General features: G+C 40.8%; 1 protein-coding gene across 4 annotated transcripts in view; it reads right to left on the reverse strand.

The window, feature by feature from the left end:
* Positions 1-2,129: 2,129 nt before the first annotated feature.
* Positions 2,130-21,717, reverse strand: part of LOC101469694 (estrogen-related receptor gamma) — a 33,640-nt gene continuing 14,052 nt past the window's right edge. For 2 of the 4 annotated variants that reach the window (XM_014411733.2, XM_004541971.3), the window contains exons 2-8: positions 20,483-20,740; positions 20,211-20,368; positions 18,681-18,797; positions 10,117-10,227; positions 9,338-9,520; positions 4,142-4,411; positions 2,130-4,027 (exon numbers count right to left, since the gene is read on the reverse strand). In XM_014411733.2, the coding sequence (XP_014267219.1) occupies positions 3,783-4,027; positions 4,142-4,411; positions 9,338-9,520; positions 10,117-10,227; positions 18,681-18,797; positions 20,211-20,368; positions 20,483-20,727 (1,329 nt within the window). In that variant the 5' untranslated portion in view covers positions 20,728-20,740 and the 3' untranslated portion in view covers positions 2,130-3,782. The remainder of the gene's footprint in view (positions 4,028-4,141; positions 4,412-9,337; positions 9,521-10,116; positions 10,228-18,680; positions 18,798-20,210; positions 20,369-20,482; positions 20,741-21,717) is intronic. The other 2 variants (XM_004541972.3, XM_004541973.3) reach the window with 2 other exon arrangements.

Below are 21,717 nucleotides of genomic sequence, written 5' to 3' on the forward strand. Positions count from 1 at the left end.
TTTATTGAGGAAGTGATCTCACCCTTGAGTGCCAGAATCAGCCTTTTTTTACAGCCCATCTCCTTAGAGCCTCATCCATCACCAGCACGTCTTGGCGACACGGCCACTAGACACATACTAACTCATTTAAGAAGAGGGACATACAGGGATATATCACTCAAGATCACTAACTCACTTACTGACGGCTGATGGTGTGAAAAATCTCCAGCTTGTTGCAAATCCCTCTGTGCGCGCTGAGTTTTAACCCCAGATAAATGAGGAGATTATTTGGCTTCTGCTGACAGACAGGGAGGGGTAAAGGACAAATGGCTTCACTTGGATTCTGATTTGTCTTTCTCACAATTCATCCATCTTTATTCCTCAGGTTTAGCGTTGCCTCCTCCTCGCTCGTTTCCTCGTCGCCTCTCCTTCTTATCTTGTTACTGGAATTCTGATGTAATATTTGCACTCACTGGACACTTTGTTAGGTACAACTTCTTGGTATCTGGTTGGACTTTCTCACTTTCAGTTCCTCGAGGCACAGATTCATCAAGTTACTGGAAACCTGTCAGAGATTTTGGTCATTATTGACATGATAGCAACGCACAGCTGCTGCAGATTTGTCAGCAGCTCCATGATGTGAATTTACCTCTATACCACATCCCAAAGTTGCTCAACTGGATTGAGATTGGGTGACTAATCTTTGTGACATGACTTATCCTCCTGGAAGCAATTCAGTTCAACGAAACAGCACCAAACAACAACACTAAACAACTGTTGCATCAAGGTGCTTTATATTGTAAAGTAAAACCCCCACAATAGTACAGAGAAAACCAAGAAAACCCAAACAATCAGATGACCTTCTACGGGTGAGTGCTTTGGTGACAGTGAGAAGGAAAAACTCCCTTTTAAAAGGAAGAAACCTCAGGCAGAACCAAGCTCAGGGACGAGCGGGCAGCCATCTGTTGAGACTGGTTGGGGTGAGGGGAGACAGACAGAGACAAAGACATGCAAAACATTCATCTAAAGATGTGCACGCTGTGGTCATAAAGAATTGGACATGATCAAGAACAATACTCAGGTTAGATGTGGCATTTAAATGATTCTCAAAGGGCCCCAAAGTGTTCCAAGAAAATATTCCCCACACCATTACACCACCTGAAATTGTGATAAACAGTAGGATAGATCCATGGTGTCCTGTTGTTAACGCCAAATTCTCATTCAACGATCCAAATGTCACAACAGAAACTTAGATTCATCAGATCAGGCAAACATTTTCTGCTATTCTGTGAGCCAGTGTGACTTGGAGCACCTGTTGTAAGCTTCTGCCACTGTAGCCTATTTACTTCATGAATTGAGAGATGCTCTTCTGCCTACTTTGGTTGTAACAGCTGGTTATTTTAGTTACTGCTACCCTCCTATCAACTCAAAGGAGTCTGGATATTCTCCTCTCACCTCAATAAGACATTTTCTCACAGAGAACTGCCACTCACTGGACATTTTCTCAACCCAAATTCACTTAAATCACCTTTCTTCCACTTCCGGGTGCTGGTTTGAACTTCAGCAGATTGCCTTGCCCAAGTCTGCATGCCTAAATCCATTGACTTGACTAGATATTTGTGTTAACAGGCTGTAGAACATCTGTGTCTAAATAAGTGGCCAGTGAGTGTATATGAATTGTGCAGCTGTGGATTTGGCCATCACACACCTAATAGACATACTTTGCAAGGTGAATATAATAGACTACACTGTAAATCTAGCCCAGCCTTATTTTTCCTGCTGTATTAAATGCTAAATAATGGAAAGTGAAACAGTGTTACAAAAAAATAATAATAATGAGTTTGTTTTGTAAGGATCACAGTATGATGAAGTGAGTCAAATGCCTCTACTTCTATGAGTCTCAACAGGCAGCTGATGACCAGCACTCTCTGGGGCCACTGTTAGACTTCATTACATTATGGCTGTTAATTATAAATCTCCTTCCAACTGGGCTCAGATGGCCTAAATGTGCCATAATGGGCCCAGCTTGAAAATGACAGTCCATTGTCAGACTGCACGGAATAGACCGCACCCACTTACCAGCTCTTAATGAATTTGTTTCAAACCCCTCTTCGCTTTATCGAGGAAGAAGGGGACACACGGATAATATGAGCTTTTGCATTAAGGGGATCATCTTTATTGCCCAAAAAAATCCACCTGAGAATGAAATAGCACAGCACAGCTCATCCAGACAAAGCTTAATTGCATCTTTAGACATTATCTGTTGGCATAAGACGTGATGTATATACAGCAAGTCATATACGACATACATTTAAACCGCCATTCTGCTGCTACATCTGTTTTTCTCATCACAAAAAAAGCACATTATAGTGTCACAGTACCTTGAGTTAAATAAAGAGCAAGACTTGGACATTTTAATTCCGTGTACTGAGGTTCCTTCCCGAGTTTAATCCCTTCATTTAACAGGTGCGGAAAACAAAGACAGAAAAACGACTCTTCACACAAAACACGCTAACAGATTAACAGAGCGCCATCACCAATTTCCTCAGACTTTATGGCTAAAAGGAAAAGTAGTGCACAAATTTGATCCTACACAGACTTCTATCATAGAAAAGACATCGAGCGCCTCCCTAATCCAGATTATACAGTATGGCAGCCATTATTTATTTTTATTTTTGTATTTTTTACATAGTTAAAGTTATATCTATGGGTCTACACAGCTCTACGACATTATGATCTTCAAGTACAGACTCCACGTTTAATCACGCTGTCTTTCATTTTTAATGATATGATGTTGGTATCAGTGCTGTAGCAGAGAAGCTGGTAAAAAATTATCTTACAATGATATCATTTAAAAATCTTAAAAACAAAAATCATTATCCACTGCAATTGCTCATTAATGCCACATTTATTAAAAGAAAAATAACAAAAGAGCAGAGCCACTTTCTAAATAAATATCACTTCAGTTGCATCATGATATACTCTTTCCCTGAAATTTTCTCTAAACTCCAGATATCAGTTGTTGTTGTATTAGGTGCTGATCATTTAATTGCTTCACTTTAGTCACTGATGTATGAAAGTAGTAGATATGTATATATATATATATTATAAGATATTTTTGCAATAAACCACAGAGCAGGGATGAAGGTTTATGTGAATGCCTTACAGGCCACATCATATTACTGTGGATATTTGCTGGTATTATTCAATAATATGAGTCTCTACTCTTTGGCAAGACTTACTCTAGTACCTCCTAGGACATGTATACCTTTTCTATACAAAAAGGACAAACAAAACCCAAGTCATAGTAGGTTTTCTAAATGCACTAGAATGCATATTTTACAGGCTTCGAGATGAATAAAGTAATCCACAAGGATTTTCAAGTATCATGTGGTCATTTGAGAAAAGAAGCTCTAAGTTTGGCATGTAACCGTAGATATCTCTAGAAGGCGACTCTTCTGCTTTTAACGCCACCTGTCCATTTGTCTTCATCCTTTGAAGCGGGTCAGCACTCTTAGTTCGGTGTCACAAACGGCAAAGACGACAACGGCCTTGTCACTAAGACACAGCTTGCCAGTTTTACAGCTTTCTTTTCCGCTTTAATTGAATATTTCATTGGTGGAAGGAAGGGTGTGGCTTAAAAAAAAAACGTTCCTGCCACTTGCAAATTTGAGACTTTACTGTCAAATGCGAACTGATGTGGACAAAAAAACATGGCGTGAAACCCCACGATTACCCGTTATCCTTCACTTCCTCACATGCTAACCCCTGCAGGACGAAGCGAATGGCTGTCTGCGTTCAGGTCAGGCTTTAGCCTCTAGAAGTTCGAGGAAGAGTTTGTGCATAGGCACACGACCGTCCTGCTTGATGCTGCAGAAGTGCTGGATGGCACGAGCAGCTGTCTGACGGAGAAGTGGAAGGGTCATGATCATTTTGCCCGCTCGCCGAGGATCCTCCGGGTGGTGGATGGTCTCGTAGTCCTGCAGGGCTCCGTGAAGGACATCCTGGAGCCTCTGCACTGCCTCTGAGTCCTCAATATGCATCGAGTCTATTAGGAGAGATGAAAGTAAGATCTTAAGCTATGTCAAGAAATTAAAAGGTTTTACTGTAAAAAGAAATGTACAAATTCAGAGGCCAATCTTCATAATAAGAAGCTTCATACCTGAGTTAGCAAGTGCAATAGCTTTGAGTACCACAAACTCCTCCTTCTCTAGCCCCATGGCTTTGTATTTCTTCACCAGCTGCAAGATAGCATTGTTGAGGTCAAGCAGGCCAGCTAGCTTTGACTGCTCCTCATCCATGATGTAATCCTCAGCATACACAAGCTTGTCCTCCAAGGCCAGCGAGCGAAACACCACTCGAAGAATCAAAATCTCCATCCAGCCGCTCTGCAGCAGACTCATCTGGTCCGCCAGAGAGAGCGAAGGGAAGCCTGAAAGGAGAGAGAATAAAGAAAGATTTCCCACATGTCAGCTCACATGTCATGGTTAGTCTTACAAGGCCTGTACAAGACAAGAAACTTTCCTAAGTCTGTGAAAATAACTTCTTTGGATGGAAATAGAGACTTGTGACAGAAAAAACTCAAAAATGAACCTCCTTCATAAACTGAGTGTTGAGCTTGAATGAGGAGGGTATTTAACAGACAGAGAGGGTCTAATGGAAGATGCTATTAGGCTGTGCAATGGGAAGTTCAGTCCTGTCTCTCTACCCTCAACCCCAACTGGTCATAGCAGATGGCTGCCCCTCCCCAAGCCTGGTTCTGCTGGAAGTTTCTTCCTAGAAAAGGGATTTTTCCCTCCTAATGTAAGTGCTTCACCATAGGGCGTCATTTGATTGTTGAGGTTTTCTCTTTATTATTCTTGGGTCTTTACCTCACACTATAAAGCGACTCGAAGTGACTGTTGTTGTGATTTGGCGCTATATAAATAAAACTGAAAATTGAATTGAAGTACAGGATCCAGAATTTTGAAAGTTTAGCCTGATCCATCCTTCCTTTGACCTAGTCCTCAAGTTTTTTGGAAGGGTGGTTACTGGAGTAGTTCACAATTTCCTTTTGTTGCTGACTCAACCTTAAACCACTATTTAAATTTTGACTTTCCACATTGTGCAACATGCGACAGATCTCTTAACTCAAACAGATCTTAAATCCCAGCACTAAATACAGAAATTGCAGATCATTGTCTATCCTGAATGTAAAGATCTCGGCCATAACACAATTTCTCACTTTAATGAAACCAGTTTTATGAAAACGTGACTTGAATCTGATAACACTGACTTGCATCGCTTTGGCTTAGAGGGTAAAGCGGGTCACTGGTTGAAAGTCCAGCTCCACCAGTCCTTGTGTTGAAGAGTGCTTGGGAATAATACTAAACACCAAATTGCTGATGCATCAACAGTGTGAGTGTGTGTCCATATGATAAACTAAGCCTGTATAGATTAAATCATTTTATGAATGTGTGCATGAAGGTGTAAATGTGGCTTGTATTGTAGAGCTCAAAACACTACATCTATTTAACATAAAGTTCACTGTGTGGTTCTTACTGTCAAAGACAATTCTTTCCTGTGTCCTGTGCTGAGCCTTGACGCACAAAAGGACTTTAATAGGCTACAGTGGGATTAGGCTACTTATGGGAGTTCTTGCAGTGTTTTCAAGTGCGTTCCTATTTCATTAAACTAATTCAATTAATACATAATAAACCACCTGCAATGATAAACACCAAATGCTCTTTCTCACGTCTTTAGAGCTCCATGCCTATTATACATAACTGTACGGTGATGACACATTGTTATATTGTTATTAGACAAAGCTAACGTTTAGCGTTGTCTCTTAGTTATAAAGTCCTTTGCTTGTATACATTCTGGTCTTACTTTCTGTGAAGCTCAGCTTAGCATAAACCTGGTTATCCATGCTTATTAATATAAGCAATGATAGAGAATTTGCATAAAACAAAATGATTTTACACAAGGGAAGGCCACACGGCAAAGGGCATTACAAAGGACACAGGGAGTGAATAGGTGGTGAATCTAATTACTCTCTGTAGGACGTGCCTGCTTTGATTGACAATTACACCCCACAGGAGTATGATTAAACCCACCCACAGCCCCCGCATAAACCTACATTTACACACATACTTGCACACGTTTACTGTAATTAAATGAATGATTTTACAGAGCGAGGGAGCGGAGTGGGAGGTGTTTGTATTTTTGACACCACTGGTGATTGTTATCAGGATCCACTTCTCTTTACAATCAGTACAGGGACGTCAGTGGCACCCATTTCCCCCCCACTATCACTCCCTGATTGATTGGAAAAGCTGTCTGTGCACAATTTTATTGGCCAATAGGGATCAGTATTCCGGCGCAGGATCATCGATCAGAGAGAAAGACCAGCACGAGTACGTGTTTGAGCCTGCATGATGAAATCGCAAGCAATATATTGATAGATTTTGAGGTAAAGTTAAACCATCAATAAAAAGAAAAGATCATGCATTAAATGGACCAGGCAAACATTTACCGAGGGCAACAAGGAGGAGAAAAGTCTTGCACGTGTTTGGATCATATCAACAACGGCGCATGGACAGTCACACTACAGTCACCCTTTAAGCATATTCATTTGACAGCCAACTTGCATCACGGACTCAAAAAGGCCAAAAACAAAGAGGGCAGTTGGTCTTTAGCCAGCTCATCTGCCAGTCCGGCCCTCAGACTTCAGACCACATCACTGTCAATCTGCCTGATAAGAGCAGACAAGGAGGAGGGGGAACAGCCAGGACAGTAGCCACATCACACTCACCTCCCCCTGGGCAAAGAACTCAGATGGCCCGGGCCACTTTGCCCAGGACCCCGATTCTCTCAACAGTGGGGGCCGTGTGTCCTGCCACTCACCCAGAGCTGATGTGACATGGCCATTACGCTGCTAGGAAAGGCCAGTCTTTTTTTAAATACTCGTATTCTGAGTGCATGTGTCTCTTCAATCTACATTTTCTCTTTGTTTCCTGTCAGCTGAGCTTTCTTTATATCTTTTACACCCTCAACCTGTTCCATAAAAGATCCTATTGTCATGTCTGTTCTTCCCTTTTTTGTGTCTTTTATTTTGAGATGCTTGTCATATCCTCTTTGGCCAATCTCATCTGTAATCTGCTTTTTTCTTTATCACCGCTGTGATTTTGATGCCTCTGACACTGTCTAGAAGGCTGAGCACTAAAGGGGCAATGTTTTTAGATAACAGAGTGGTGTCCAGGTTGGGACTTGAGCAGTAACTTTTATTCACACTTAAAAATATCAGATTATTTGAACAGGTCTCACCTGTTTCCACTCTTTATCACTGAGCTTGGCCAACTGGCTCCAGCTTTAAGTGGAAGTAGCATGGATCAATTTATCTAACGATATGTTATAGCGAGTGAAACGTGTGCTGAATACATAGCAGCAGGTTGGGCCTCAAGAGTCGGAATTCAGTGAAATGCCATTTAAAAAATATAATATAACAATAATAATGGAGCCCATGTATTATGTGATTTAAGATAAAAATATATATATCTACATATTAAAGGTTATATGACACTGAAGTAGTTAAAATATTTTCACAGCTTTTTTGTGACATTTCAGAAGTTTGATTAAGATGTGCTTGACATTTTGATTGAATTTTAAAAATCAAAGCCCCCCCACCCCCACCCCAAGGTACATGTGCACCGCTGCTCCGCTCTCCCAGTAAACCTTCCACTGGCAAAAGGGCCACAAATACACCCATCACTCGGACTCCCATCTGTCTTGACAGTAAAGAGCCAAACAACGGGAGAAACGCAGACAGCAGGGGCCCCGGGAGGTGAGAAGTGGGTGAGGGGAGTGGGTATTATAAGAGAACAATGGAAACGCTGATGACGGACACCAAACACCAACACACACTCAAATGATTGCTTCATGTTCGCTTCGTAGGGGCGAGCATGGAGGCGAATGTAGGTGAGAGAGGGGTTTTTGTTTGTATTGTAAGCATTTTAGAGATGAGGCATCAACAAAAAAAATCCCAGGTGTTTCCCCTGTCGTGTTTTGGGTCTGGACATATATATATATATGTGTATATATGTGTATATGTGTATATATACATATATGTAAGAGCAGAATCAAGACCGATGATAAAACTGTCTGATGAGCTGGTGTGAATAATGATTCAGTTAACCTGCAGTTGAATTCAGTTCCACTGAATGTTAATTTTCCACCTTCACAAACTCACTATGCTGTATTTGCACATGTCAGGAACCACGACTCAAACTTAAAATAAAGGAAAACAAAATATGTTTTCACTGCAAAGCATGGATTTTTTGGATGAATGTCCAACTAGCAGGCCTTATCCTTTTTGTTAAATGATTGTTAGCCAGTCAATATGAAATTGAACAGACTTTTCTTTGAGTCACTACCACTTTCTCTGTTTGATCGCAAATGGAACATCTTTTTTTTTTGTACTGATGATTGAATTTTGAAGACATTAGCTTTAATGGTCTTTTTTTAAATACTATTTTCTGACAAATGAGTTGAATGACTAAATTAAATACAATCAGTAATGAAAATAAAGCCTAAAATGCCATCCCTGTTTTCCACAGTTATTACATTTTCACTTCAGCACCAATCTAAAGCAGTCTCCGTACACTCTGATAACGAAAGTATCCCACTCTTGAAGGCGCTGCAGGATTATGAGAACTCATTTCACCAGTTTGGAGCATCTTGTATCGAAAGGTGGTCCGAAACAACCTCTCAAAGTGTGTAAACTGCTTCTGAATTGTGTTCCTTTTATCATTCCTGGGTCTAAACCTGCAATATCAAAAGCAGATCCAGTCTGCATACCTCTGTGGCACATGATTACAACCATCAACAAAGCTGTATTAATCCCACTAAGCTTTTAGAATGCACTTCCCCTCTGCTTTCTACACGTGCATTCAAAGAAGGAAAAACAAATCTCCGGACATCCTTCCACTGTTCCTGTGTCAGAGGAGAAGCTAAGTGTGCTCCAAGTGCCAGGAGGATTTCCATAATTCAGACTGCACAGGGAGACGCCTGCGGCCCAGGAAATGAATTAAAACTTCCAGGTGGCCGCGGCTCATCTGGCTGATATATTAGGAGCACACTTTGGTCAGCAAGGGCACGGCGCATACACACACATACACACACACACAGGAGCTTGACGGACAGATAACACGCAGCCAAGCCAACATTACCTCCCTCCTCTGGGCTTCCCGTGAGTGTCTTGGCTGCTACAAGTCAGAACAATCCTTCCACTGATCTGATTAGAGACTTAATGGAGCTAATGTGTGCGGTGTGCTTGTGCGAGGAGAGTGAGTGAGGCAGGGGAGACCAGCCGGAATCATACCTGGGATGTGCTTGGCCCAGCCGATGTTGACCACCAATTCTCTGTCAGCCAGGTCGCACAAAGTGGTCAGAGCCTTGATGTCGCTCTCGGGTACCGTGGGATCCGGCATGGCAAAGATGCCCTCTGGCTCAGCAACCAGCAGCAGAGATACCACCTTGTTCTCCACCACACCACCTACAGAGACTAAAATGAGTTAGAGTTTATTAATATCATAACTTTTGATCAATTGATCTCATTGATATTAGGATTTCCTTTGAAGAGAAGACACAAAAGACACACACACTCATGCAAAAGTTTAAAAAAGTGCAAAAAACAAGCATTGCATTGCTAGTGATGCCTGAACAGTCATTATAGTTTTGTATTTTCCTATTTTTTTTATCTGTGTTGCTGTTAACTAAAATGTTTTTATATCTAATTTTAGATTTTAGCTGAGTTTTAGTTGACTAGAATAACCTAAAAAACTTTGCTTTATCCTTGCTTTTCTGGCTTTACTACTGGAGCACGCTCATGTCAGGAGTGACGTCACTCCCAGCTCCAACATCTGACTTCAGAATGCACTGCTAACCTGATGTTTGAAAATGAGGTAGCTTTAAATAAGCACTTAGAATAAAACATTGAAAATTAATTGTATTATAAAGCAATAAAATTTTGTTTGCTTGTGCTTTGACAGACAAAATGACAGAAAACATTAGTGGACTGTTTTGGCTCCCAAACCACAACTTAAACCGTAAGAAATGACTCCATTAACACTTATTAGAACATTTTATTTTTACACTTACATGTTTTTTTCTGTGGCAAGGCATTCTGAGGGTGTAGATATGGGCTGTTCTCGGCATCTATTCTTCTCTTGTACTTTTGTCTGCCACCTCGGACCCGGTCCAGACGCACACCTACATAAACACAAACAGAGGACAATGATGTTTAGCATAGCCACAAACCAGTAATCTTGGAAACTTTCCCAAGCCCGGATAAATGAGGAGGATTTTGTCACGAAGGGCATCCGGCATAAAATCTTGGCCAATTCAAACATGTGGATCATAAAGAATGACAGTCATGTTATAAATATAGATGCCTGTTTGTCCTTTTTTTCATGCTAACGTCCACTCATTTACACAAAATAAATTACTGCCATTTCATTTTGAGTGACATTAAGTGTGTTTGAAACAAATCCTTGTTTAAACTAATGTTTTGAAGGTATATAAATGGCACAGGTAGCTGCTAAGTGTTATATTTAGTTTCTTAGCATTGTTTCACCTCGACCAGATGCTTTTGGTAGCTTGCAACAGAATTCTGACTGAATATTTGATCACTCTTCTTGGCACAATTGGTTGGAATCCAGTTGTGTTCAAGTCTTAACTGTCTAGCTCTTACACTTAGGTTATATATTTGGAGGTAGTCTTCCATACACTTGTGGACTGTACCAGTCCCACTGGCAGCAAAACACCCCCAGAGCATTGTGCTGCCACTACCATGCTTGGCAATAGTAAACACACTGAGCTATTTGACAATAACAGGCAGTAATCTTTGTCTTTTCTGGCCATAAAACTTTTCTCTAGAAGGCATTTGTCAGTGTGGGGAGCTGCGAATTTCAGTGGAGCTCGAAGATGTCAATTTTAGAGGACTGGCTTTTTTTTTTGGTTGGCACCGTCTCCGTCCATGGAGATGTAAATCTTGCTTTCCAGTGGCTTGGGAACACTGGTGTTCCAGCAGTTTTCAATCTAAGGCTGGAGACTTGATGGTTCCTGTGTTATTCCTGAACATCATCTCATCTGAGGATGACTGGTTTTCCCATGGACCTTGTACATACATACAGTTGTTTGAACTAATCATCCTGCAATGCAGTTGTGTGCCCACCTAGTGTACCAAAAATACTAGCATTAGCTGATAGCCTAGCACTAAAACCTCTCACGCCAAAATAAAACAAGACAGACTCTACAGCATCAGTGCTGAAATTTCAGACTTTAAAATGGTAGCTTAGAAACCAGCGGTTGATGTCATGGTGGCTATGTCCATCTTTTTTATACAGTTTATGCTCAAATAGCAAATGAAAGTTTCTCATGATGACTAAAAAAAACAAAGTTTGGGTGTCAGGAAAATGCTTTTTTGTCAAACCCAATAAACCCACAGGAAGTTGGTCAATTACCAAGCAAAATATACTGACATCTCAAGGAGAATGGGCAGGACAAGTCCAATGCTGGCACCGCAGCATGCATCCTGTAACATGACACTCAACAACTTTAGAGCAGCTGGTGACAACTGCTCATCTTAACAAGCACTGTGGCAATAACCTAGTCACCATGACGATAGGGATTTAAGTGTGTGTGTGTGTGTGTGTGTGTGTGTGTGTGTCCAAATGAGGCAGTTCGACGAGGGGAAGCTGATGGGATTTATACTCATGGAATCGCCATGTGTCTCTACAAAGACGAAGCATGCATCCACTGAGGTGAACGTGACTCAGGAACTCTTCAGTAGTGGTGTTGGATTGCCCAATCTACACAGTGTAAATAGCCGTAGTGCCCCTGAATAGATACATAATGGCATTGGCATCAGTAAGAGACACGCCAAGGGTATTTGCTCACTTGACACCTCACAGTAATACCCCACGCCTTTGAGCCTGCAGCCTTCTGTACTTAGTCTTACTTCTGCAGATATTTATGTACCGCTTACATCAACATTAAGAACATCAAATAAGGTTCTCTTAGTCGGACATGCAAGATGTGTTTTGCGGTTTTATCACTTGCATACCAGTGGTTTGTAAAGCTATTTTACAGGTGTGATTTACTATAACATATAATTCCATAGAATTTATTTAAAGAATTTCTACTTTATGAGTTAATGTACCATGAAGAGAGACAAAGGTGAGCTAGAGGAGAGGTTTGTGCATAGCAATCTGCCTGGTAACCTTTACTGTAAGCCAACAGGATATTAACAACTATCAAACTGCATGTGTTTACACTTTTAAAAAAGTGGACATGTCTGACACACAAACACCAAATCAATGTGTACTTATCTCTGCATCATCCACAAATTATATATTACACAGCGCCTATTATTCAGCCAGCCTCATTACAGTCAGAGTATTATGTACAAATTGACAAGTGTCTATTTGTACATAATACTCTCAGCAAATATATCAGTAATGAATACTTCACAGAAGTGTGCGTCAGAGTTTTGCTGTGTGATCTGCTCACTGGTTTGGCACCAGAGTTCAACAATATTTGCATTAAAATAAAAAACCAGAGTAGGGTTCCCAGATGTTTATCTATCTATCTATCTATCTATCTATCTATCTATCTATCTATCTATACACATTTTAGGGGTGCAACAATACATGTATCGGTATTGAACCGTTCGATACAGTGCTTTCGGTTCGGTACGCATATGCATCGAACAACACAAAATTTTTAATTTATTTTATCAACTTTTCTTCTGACGATGCTGTCTGTGTTGAGAGCTCAGTGGATCTGCGTTTTACTACTCCGCCTAGGCTGCACTGTCGAGCGCAGATCCACTGAGCGCAGCGCAAGCTAGTGAGACAGAAGTTAAGCTTGTTGCAACATGGCAACTGCCTCAACGCTACCCAAAATTGAACCTACCCCACCCTCATTCAGATCTGGCGTTTGGAACTATTTTGGTTTTCATGTGAAGTATGACCCCGATGGACAAAAATAAAACAGTATGTTGGATGTGCCACGCAATGCTCAATTGGTGGGAACTAGTGCGTTAGCGCAGTTAGCTCGTTAACGTGTTGACGCCGTCCAGCCCCACGCACGGGGCGATCCGCGGTAACTCGTTAACGGAGATTTGCTGCGTTATGGCGTTAACGTAATTTTAATGAGATTAACGCTGACAGCACTAGTGGGAACAGAACGAATATGACTGCACATTTACTCCGACATCATCCTAGTGCAAAGACAAGTGGAAGCAGACAAAAACAACAAGCACGCATGCTACAAACTTTACCTGAGTCATTTAGACAGCCGTTAGCACATGATTCTCCTTATGGGGACCTGATATGTTTAATAGGCCTCTTTTTTTAAATTTGTTTACATATTTGGTAATATCCAGCTGTATAATTCAAAAGGGATTTCTTAGTAATTTTTAAGCTAAATGAACAGTTCTTTAGGTGCTACAAAGCAGTTTTCAATATCAACTACTCAAAAGAAGCTGTAATACATAAATGATTTGCATCTCTGTAATATAACTTACATGTGCAACAAAAATAGCATCCAACCATTCACCTAAAGTACAGAACCACGGGGTAATCATACTTTTAGACCGCACATAAAATATGAACACAGCCACTGTAACCTGCTTGAACCCTTGAGCTGAGCCATCAACATCTTACTGTTCAAGATACAAGATTCGAAGTGTTTATTGTCATGTGTCACAAGAGACAAAGGCATTTCTCTGTGCAATGAAATTCTTTCTTTGCTGTCCACCCACAGATTCCGATTAATATATACAATAGAAATAGAACATAAAAATACAAATAGTACAAATAAATAAATGAAGACAGAAAGGGAGACAAAATATGGAGATTTGAAACAGGAATGTGTGAAGACAAATGTGACATGCAAGGGAATAATTGGTAGCTGCTTCCTAAAACAGGGATGGGCAATTCATTTCTCAATGGGCCACATGAGAAACTGGGACTGCTGTGGAGGGCCACACACTAATATTGGTGAAACTGGGACTGTTGTGGAGAGCCATATGCCAGTATTGGTGAAACTGGGACTGTTGTGGAGGGCCACACACTAATATTGGTGAAACTGGGACTGTTGTGGAGGGCCACACACTAATATTGGTGAAACTGGGACTGTTGTGGAGGGCCACACACTAATATTGGTGAAACTGGGACTGTTGTGGAGGGCCACACACTAATATTGGTGAAACTGGGACTGTTGTGGAGAGCCATATGCCAGTATTGGTGAAACTGGGACTGTTGTGGAAAGCCACACACTAATATTGGTGAAACCGGGACGGCTGTGGAGGGCCACATACCAATATTGGTGAAACTGGGACTGTTGTGGCACAACAATATTGTTGTGCAGCCCTCCAAAACAGCCCCAATTTCTCATGTGGCACCTTGGACAAAATAAATTGTTAATGCTTGTCCTAAACTGTATGCCTTATTATCTATTGTAATCCAAATGGGAATGTATTTTACAAAATTTTGCAAATTCTTACAAAATTGAAATCATGTTGTATTAGGTAAGCCCTGAAACCTATGATCGGGGCATGAACCTAATGAGTTTAGATCATAAATCAAGTGAAAAGTAAAGTTATATTCCTATACACTTCTATATATTCTGACTTCCCTTTATAACCAGGGGTCGTGTTCGTCTTCATTTTCATCTTTTATATACAGTCTATGGTCATACTTTTAATATACTGTGCTTCACAAGAGCAAGAAAGAAAACTTAATATCAATATGGATGCAGAACATCAATGACATACAAATAAATTTAGATCACGTGTTCGCTAAGTTTTAAGATTTGTGAAGACTGAGAAGTTAAAGCTGAAGAAGATGAGCAAGGTATTAAAGGAGAGATTGGCTGTGGAAAGTTAATGCCCCCTGACCTGCTGGTGATGTCATAAGGGGCAAGTATGGATTAGCTGGATGAGGATGTGGGTGCCTCCTATGTGTTGTTATTAGATTTAACACCGTTGGCAAACGGGATTCAGTCAAACACTTTTTTGTGGTTTGATTAGTAGAAAAAAATTAGCTTTCATGCAGGTATATTTGTTTCCACTCACATGTGAGAGTTACAACACACATCAGAACTGAGTGTAAGTTTTCACAGTGGAATGTGCTGACAACCAGAGGGCCAAGAATAGCTTTTGTGGATAACAAAACAGATATTCACGCACACCTCCTTCCTGTTCCTCTGAACAGCCCATCTCAGTTTGATAAACAGGGAGTAGTCATATTTATTTTTTGCCTCTTACATCAGACCATCTTCCTTTGAAGGGATATGGACTTCCACATGAGACGCTTTTACAGGTTCCTAAAATGCACCCTGCATACATACAGGTGGTTGAGAAACAGAGAAATCCAGCCGCTGATCCAGACTGATCCTTGTTAGCGTGGTTTAGTGTTTAGTATAAACAATCCCAACACTCCTCGGATATTGCGACAAATATAAACATGGTGCTACTAACAGCACTGTGGCGTTATCTTTCCTCTGTCCTGATGCTTTTCTCAGAATGCTGATTAATGCTGAATGATTAACACCCCTAAGAAAAGGTAACTCCAGCCGGGAGGAAGTAGAGATTAGACAGTAAGACAAAACAGAAAGGTGGGGGCTAGTCAGGGAATTGTTGCACCATTGGCCATATTTCTTAGAAACATAAACCATTAAACCATAAAAACACAGAATCACATAGTTTCTGCTTTATAACATCTATTTTCAAAATAATTTTCACATTTCCTAAAATACTAATTTTTACTGTTCTGAGTAGCACTAGCAACTGTAGAAATGGGGACTAAACAAAGCTTAATCAAATCCTGCCTGAGGTCTATGTGTCTTTTAGCTGTGTTTTTAATATGGCTCTGACTCTCCCCATTAAACCTCACAGCTCCTCTGTCTCTGGCTTTACTACGGCCTCCCCAGGGAAGAGCGGCATTACGATACACGATGAAGCGCATTACGAGGGCGCTTACAGCCAGAGTTACGAGGGGCAGTTCCCATTTCATGGAGGTCCAGGAGTCCCACAAGGCATCTGGAGGAATTTATGAGGGAGGAGGGAAAGCAAAGAGAAGAGAGGGCTGAGACATAGACTGGGATGCTGCTGATGCCCCCACCCCTCCCCTGCCACGCACCCATCCCATTAAAAGCAGCTAATTTAGAAGAAGGGCAGAGACAGTCCTGCTCACAAGAACACAGTGGCATGAGCATAAATATGGCTGCTGCTGACTGACATGTTTAAACACAAACACGTGTAAAGATGCTATTATTCTGTATATCAATAACTTACAAGCACATTTATACACAGCTGCAATGACCAGATGCTGTTGTGTGCTTAGCAACGAAGAGGTGGTATTAAATTATCATTGCACTTTATTGCAACCTGGGTTGCATTTTAGCAATTGTTACCCATTGTTTCTATTGGTTTAGCATTAGACCAAAAAAAGTAGCTGGAGTCATCTGAGAAGTTGACAAACCAAACCAAACCAAAAGAGAGGCTGCCTGAAATTATGATAATCTGTCAGCAGACAGGCCATAATATATGCTCTCTAGGTTTTATATGATGGACATTAAGTCTTGAAATTTGTGAGACAGCGTACGTCACGGGAGAGTAGAAACTTGTCGGGCTACTCCCTTATTCCCAGCAGATAGATCCACATATTTGATTTGGCACAGATTTTTACGCAGGATGCCCTTCCTGATCCAACCCTCCAAGGTGTTTGTGTTTCGTCAAGGCCTCAAACTTGGAACATTTCACTTCTCAGTGAACAACACAATGAGCTATCAAATTCCACCGACAGCATCTCTGACTGCTCATATTCACTGAATTTGGGATCTAATCATTTATTTTGCAGACAGAGAAAGTTAGATCCACTTTTATGGAATCTAATGAGAACTTTCTGTGAAGCCCATCAACCTGCAAACTGCGTTTAACATTCAGAGGAGGATTGCAAATGCAAAGAGGTAACGGTATATCTGTTGCAGCAGCCATTGTTGTGTTATGAGCCTATGTTTTTAAGACATAACTCTTAAGGAAGAAAAAGGTCTTTAATTTTAAAAAGAAAATGGTAAAATCAATATAGAGATGAAATCAAACCAGAACAGTGCTGACCCAGAAGAAACAGAACCTTTACTAAGGAAAAAACAAACGCCAATAGCAATAAAGCAGCATGGTGAGTTTTTTGTTAGACCCTGCATGATGCACAGAGGTTGACATGCCTCTGATGCACAGGATTGGTCCGTTTTCTGGGGATCAGTGAAGATAATGCAATGGGTAACTACATCCCTCTTGTATTCTGCCTGTCACCAAAACATAATAAATGAGAAAATAAAGAGAAAAAGCACAGGTTCAGAAAGGTAGCTGACACTTCCCTCGCGTCTTCCACTTTGACCCACATGCCTTTGAAGATTAGAACGCCATCTTTCTAGCTTTCATACGTGGAGATTAAAATGGATGAAGCTATCACAACTGTGTACCCAGCTGAATTAATCCATAGTTTGAAAACACTGAATAAAGGTTTTTGATTTCAATATGGCTCTTGTGAATTACATGGTGTGTGATGCTGACAACAATGCCTAATAATTCTATTTACTCTCTCTTATGCCTTGGATTTCACCCCCCACCCACCCACTCATGCGTTTCATCAGCTCCCCTCTCTCTTCCTTATCTTCTCGTGGACATACGCAGAAGGCAACGAGTGGCCGGTACTGTAGGAGGTCGCTAATGTTTTCCTTTTTGAGTCACTTCTAAATCTGGATAATATGTCACACCGCAGGCACATAGTGACACTAAAGGAGCACCTGACCACACTCACAGAGTACCAGTGGAACATATTTACCACTGTCATCTCATGTTTTTGAGCATGTATGATGAAATTTTGCAGGGTGGACCTTAGCTATAGAAAAAAGGCAGGAACATGAAAGCTCATTGCTAAACTTATTTGATGTATTGTATTGTAGTAGTATTTAATAAGTATAAATACTCTGTAAGGTGACTGGGATCTGTTAGCACAGATCCTATAATTCTGATGTAAGAAGTGGCAGAATGTTATTGATTACTGCAAAACAGCAGGCTCAGTAGGCTTTAATAGGTAACTTATCCCATTCTAGTTTAATCTGCCCTTAAACTCTCTTCTGTTTTACATTTGATGCAGCTCACAGCGCGCTCTGTTATCTTAATAGCTGCTGCAGCACTGCTCACACACCTACACAAGTTGGCACATGTCCATAGGCTATTTCAGAGGAAGACTCATGAAGCAAAGACTGACACAGATGAGCAGTTATTAGCTTTCTCCTCCCTCTCTAAGACACAGCTCTGCATTGTTCAAACTTGTGTTTACCACACATACAAATTACCTACACACACGCACCTCGTAGCCGGAACAGAGGGCTTGAAGTTTAACTGTCAGAAGTTTTAGGTTTCATTTGAGTTTACACAACGACTGTCAAGGGTTTACTAGGTTATTGTTTAGAGGAATGCACTACAAAGTAATTGCAGTCAGACTTGTATTAGGCTTCACTCTCTTTCTCAACTGTCTGAAAGAGGAGATTTGAAATTCTGCCACCGACTGATCGATCTCAGAAAAAAAGGCAGCTCGAGTAAGGTTTTGACAAGGATCGGAAAAGGATTTTTTTTTTAGGATATAGCTGACCTTCTCTCAACATGCCCACTGCCAGACATTTCACAAATCGACAAGCCTGGCAAGATTTCCGTCTTCTCTTGGTGATTTCACATTCATTGGATGCTGGACAGCTGTATTCGATGTTACCTGGAGGATAACAAGTGAGAAGGGGGGAGGGGGGGGGACTTAGTAGTTGCTTTGCAAACAATGAAGCAGCAATTCAGTATTACTCATTGTCACTGCTATCTCAATGTTATGTCTGAGAAAATGTTGAGATTACACAGCAAACCTCACTGGCATCTGTAAAGGATCTAAACTGAGGTACTTTTGAGAAACAGAATTTTTTTTCAAAAGGAAATGTTATAATTTAAACCAAGGCTGAGATACTTAGACTTAGAGCTTTTTATTGTCATTGTGCAGTCTCTTGCACAGCGAAATTGGGTAGATTGGGTAGATACGCTGACTTTAAGGTTGTAGTTCTTTACACTGTTCCTTATTTGCACCATGTTGGATCTCAGGTTTTCTGTTATGTATTTGTGGTCTTACCCCATAACTGACTGATTACCCTAACAAGTTAATTTCACTATAAAGTTGTGGTAAATTATACCAGAGGGTTAATGTATTTGTGGTCTTACCCCATAACTGACTGATTACCCTAACAAGTTAATTTCACTATAAAGTTGTGGTAAATTATACCAGAGGGTTAATGTATTTGTGGTCTTACCCCATAACTGACTGATTACCCTAACAAGTTAATTTCACTATAAAGTTGTGGTAAATTATACCAGAGGGTTAATGTATTTGTGGTCTCGACTTGTAACTGACCCTGATTACCCTGATAAGTGATCCTGATTACCCTATTAAGTAAATTTCACTATAAGGTTGTGGTAAATGTCCACATTTTAAAAAAATACAAAACCATACATGTTCTCCACACTAACTGGCAACCCAAGGTGTATGTTAAGTCTGATGGCTTTCTGCCAGTTGGGGGTGCTTTTAGCTGCCACCCTTGATCAGCGATAGGAAGTATCTGATGAGCCAGATCTGCTTTGTCTGATGCGACAGCCAGTGAAGCTTGCTCTGTGAACTCATCTAGAGTAGCCAACTTCTAGAGGCCTAAACTAAACGCTTCCTGTCAGGCTCCTGAGCTGGGCCAAGAGGGGACAATCCCTTTAAAACACACAAACTGCATGCTGCCGGCTCTCCTTGCTGACTTCCTTCAGGGCTGAAGCGATTGCGCACACATGTCAAGCTTTAAACCTAAACTCAGCGATGTTGACTATACACACAGTGGTCTAAGTATAACTGCATATCAGCTGCTTGCGAGCAGATCTTTATTTAAAGCCTTTCTGCAGTTTTGAAGGCGTAAGCTTGTGAGCTAACTGATCAGGGCTTGTTTTTCCCGAAACAAATGATCAGGGAACATCTACACCTTGTTGCTCCTAAAACAGGTTTATATGATGCAGGAAGGCATTATCAGCCATGCTAATCACAATAAATGCGGTTACTGAAACTGAGCGTGTTTGTGAAGGTGTGTTTTATATACAGTGCCAGTCTCACCCTGGATGGTCCTCTTAAAGAAGGCCTTACAAGCTTCACAAGAGGCCACACCATAGTGGTAGCCAGACGCCACGTCACCACACACTAGACATAGGCGCTTGGCGACAGAGCCCAGCATGAATTCGCACTTGACTTGGCCTTCTTCCTCACCAAACCTCCTGGAGAGAAAAAGGAAGAGTAAAAATAAGGGTAATACATAGATATAGTAATAATATCATTTCACATACAAAATGGAGTAAAACAGATGAAATAAAGGAGAATATGATACATACACCAACCTATTTGCTCCTCCATTACTGGCCAACCCCGCTGTGTGACTAAAGAGGCCTGGTGAGTCCTGCCCATTATTGTGATTGTGGCCTTTGGTGAGAGGACCGTAGCTGGAGTTTGTGTCCGAGGAAGAGCTTCCAGGACTGGGCTGGGCCGGGCTGACATCACCCTGAGAGCTGGGGCTGGGGCTGGAAGGCTCACGCTTTATAGAAGAGGGACAGGTGGGGTCCAAGCCCCTCACTGACATCCTGTCCAGATGCCTGGAGACAAAAAAAAAAAAAAAAAGAAAAAAGAATTTAATACATATGATGTGTGTATGCATCTTATTTTAATATATATCTATGTTGGAGAATTTGAAGTCATCTTTATTTAATGAGTCACTTTGATATTGCTATTAATATTTGCAGCTGACCTTCAGGTCAGTGGGCTTTGATTAGTTTTATATTAGTTTTATTAGTTCTGGCATCATCTACACAGATAGCAATCGTGTAATGAATATACTTGAAATTAATATATGGATTCACATCTCTTCACAAACACAGGTATGTATTTGTTGGCTAAAAGGTTTAAAAAAAGAATGAGAAAGGCCATAGTTTCTGTTGAATACATCAGTTTTTTAATTTCACAAATCCACAACGCTTCAACAACACCACATACCAGTTTCCACATCCGTCCGAGTGTTAGAGAAACCAGCCGTTTGTGAGTTCCCCCATATGCAAAGCTGCTGTTCATTACACTGCTTTGTTTTCAGAGAAGCGATTGCTTAAGCAAACCTAGGAAAATAGCTAAACCAGCAATCATCCACACCGTCATGTTCAATCCAAATATACTCACATTCCTTCCACTTTTATTGCCTATTGTCTTCAATCTATTTTCTCTTTGTTTCTCTCATTTACCAAATTTGACCTGATAAACTGCCTGAAGCCTACACCAGATACAACAACTGAGCAGGTGTTTTTTGTAAGAAATATAAAGTGGAAAGTACAGCTTTTGTTAGAAGTCAATCCTTAACTAAATGAAAGAATGTATTTATATATTTAAATAAAATCTTTCCATTATTAGTTATATAATAAAAGCTGGAAATAAATCTTCTCCTAGGCCTGCATGTTAAAGTGTGTATCATGGCTCTATTATTGGATTAGGATGTGACCACAACAGACTCTCTGTCACCATGCCGAGGAGAAAAAGCATTTGAAACCAGCTGAAGCGTACAGTAGGCTTGCAGGCATGTGATCTG

Source organism: Maylandia zebra, linkage group LG15 (assembly GCF_041146795.1).
Source record: "Maylandia zebra isolate NMK-2024a linkage group LG15, Mzebra_GT3a, whole genome shotgun sequence".
Lineage (NCBI taxonomy): Eukaryota > Metazoa > Chordata > Actinopteri > Cichliformes > Cichlidae > Maylandia > Maylandia zebra.